This window comes from Colobus angolensis, unplaced genomic scaffold (genome assembly GCF_000951035.1).
Source record: "Colobus angolensis palliatus isolate OR3802 unplaced genomic scaffold, Cang.pa_1.0 Scaffold79, whole genome shotgun sequence".
Classification (NCBI taxonomy): Eukaryota; Metazoa; Chordata; class Mammalia; order Primates; family Cercopithecidae; genus Colobus; species Colobus angolensis.
This window is the reverse complement of record NW_012121709.1, coordinates 6,524,539-6,525,651: the sequence shown is the minus strand read 5'-3', so window position 1 is coordinate 6,525,651 and position 1,113 is coordinate 6,524,539. Positions and strand designations below refer to the sequence as shown.

The 1,113-nt window shown below is 44.7% G+C and overlaps 1 protein-coding gene across 3 annotated transcripts in view; it reads left to right on the top strand.

The window, feature by feature from the left end:
* The window catches only part of TAOK3 (TAO kinase 3), a 248,328-nt gene that overhangs the window by 208,535 nt on the left and 38,680 nt on the right, over nucleotides 1-1,113 (top strand). For all 3 annotated transcript variants that reach the window (XM_011928713.1, XM_011928714.1, XM_011928715.1), the window contains one exon: nucleotides 499-627. In XM_011928713.1, coding sequence (XP_011784103.1) covers nucleotides 499-627 — 129 coding nt within the window. The remainder of the gene's footprint in view (nucleotides 1-498; nucleotides 628-1,113) is intronic.

Here is a 1,113-nt window from a genome sequence, read left to right as displayed (position 1 = left end):
TTTTTTGAGACAGAGTTCTGCTCTTGTTGCCCAGGCTGGAGTACAGTGGTGCGATCTCAGCTCACCACAACCTCCGCCTCCTAGGTTCAAGCAAATCTCCTGCCTCAGCCTCCCAAGTAGCTGGGATTTCAGGCATGCACGACCATGCCCGGCTAATTTTGTATTTTCAGTAGAGACCAGGTTTCACCATGTTGGTCAGGCTGGTGTTGAACTCCCTACCTCAGGTGATCTGCCTGCTTCAACCTCCCAAAGTGCTGGGATTATAGGCATGAGCCACCGTGCCCGCCCCAGAATGTATTTTTCAATGGTGAAAATTTCTGTTTTGTTTTTTGTTTGTTTGTTTAAGATACAAAAAAATCAGAAAACAATTATCTTTTATTATTTGTTCAAAAATGTCACTTTATTAGCACTTATAGACTCTCTTATTGCATTGGAGTATATAAACCACTGAATTCTGTGTAAAGAACAGATTTCATCTTACATTTGTTATTTTATCAGGCAAAGGTAGCTGCAGCAGATGAGAAGAAGTTCCAGCAACAGATCTTGGCCCAGCAGAAGAAAGATTTGACAACTTTCTTAGAAAGTCAGAAGAAGCAGTATAAGATTTGTAAGGAAAAAATAAAAGAGGTAAGGATACCAATGTTTGTTCTAACCAAGTTGCCATTAGAATGGTTGGAACGTAACATTCACTCATATTGCATTGTGATCAATATTCTAGTCCAGTGAGTCTCAAACTTTACGTTAGAATAACCTAAAATGCTGGCTGGGCACAGTGACTCACGCCTGTAATCCCAGCACTTTGGGAGGCCGAGGCGGGCAGATCACCTGAGATCAGGAGTTGGAGACCAGCCTGGCCAACATGGTGAAACCTCGTCTCTACTAAAAATACAAAAATTAACTAGGCATGGTGGCGCGCACTTGTAATCCCAGCAACTCAGGAGGCTGAGGCAGGAGAATCATCTGAACCCAAGAGGCAGAGGTTGCAGTGAGCTGAGACCACGCCACTGCACTCCAGCCTGGGCGACAAGAGCCAAACTCTGTCTGAAAAAACAAAAAGATTGGCCGGGCGCGGTGGCTCAAGCCTGTAATCCCAGCACTTTGGGGGGCCTAGAC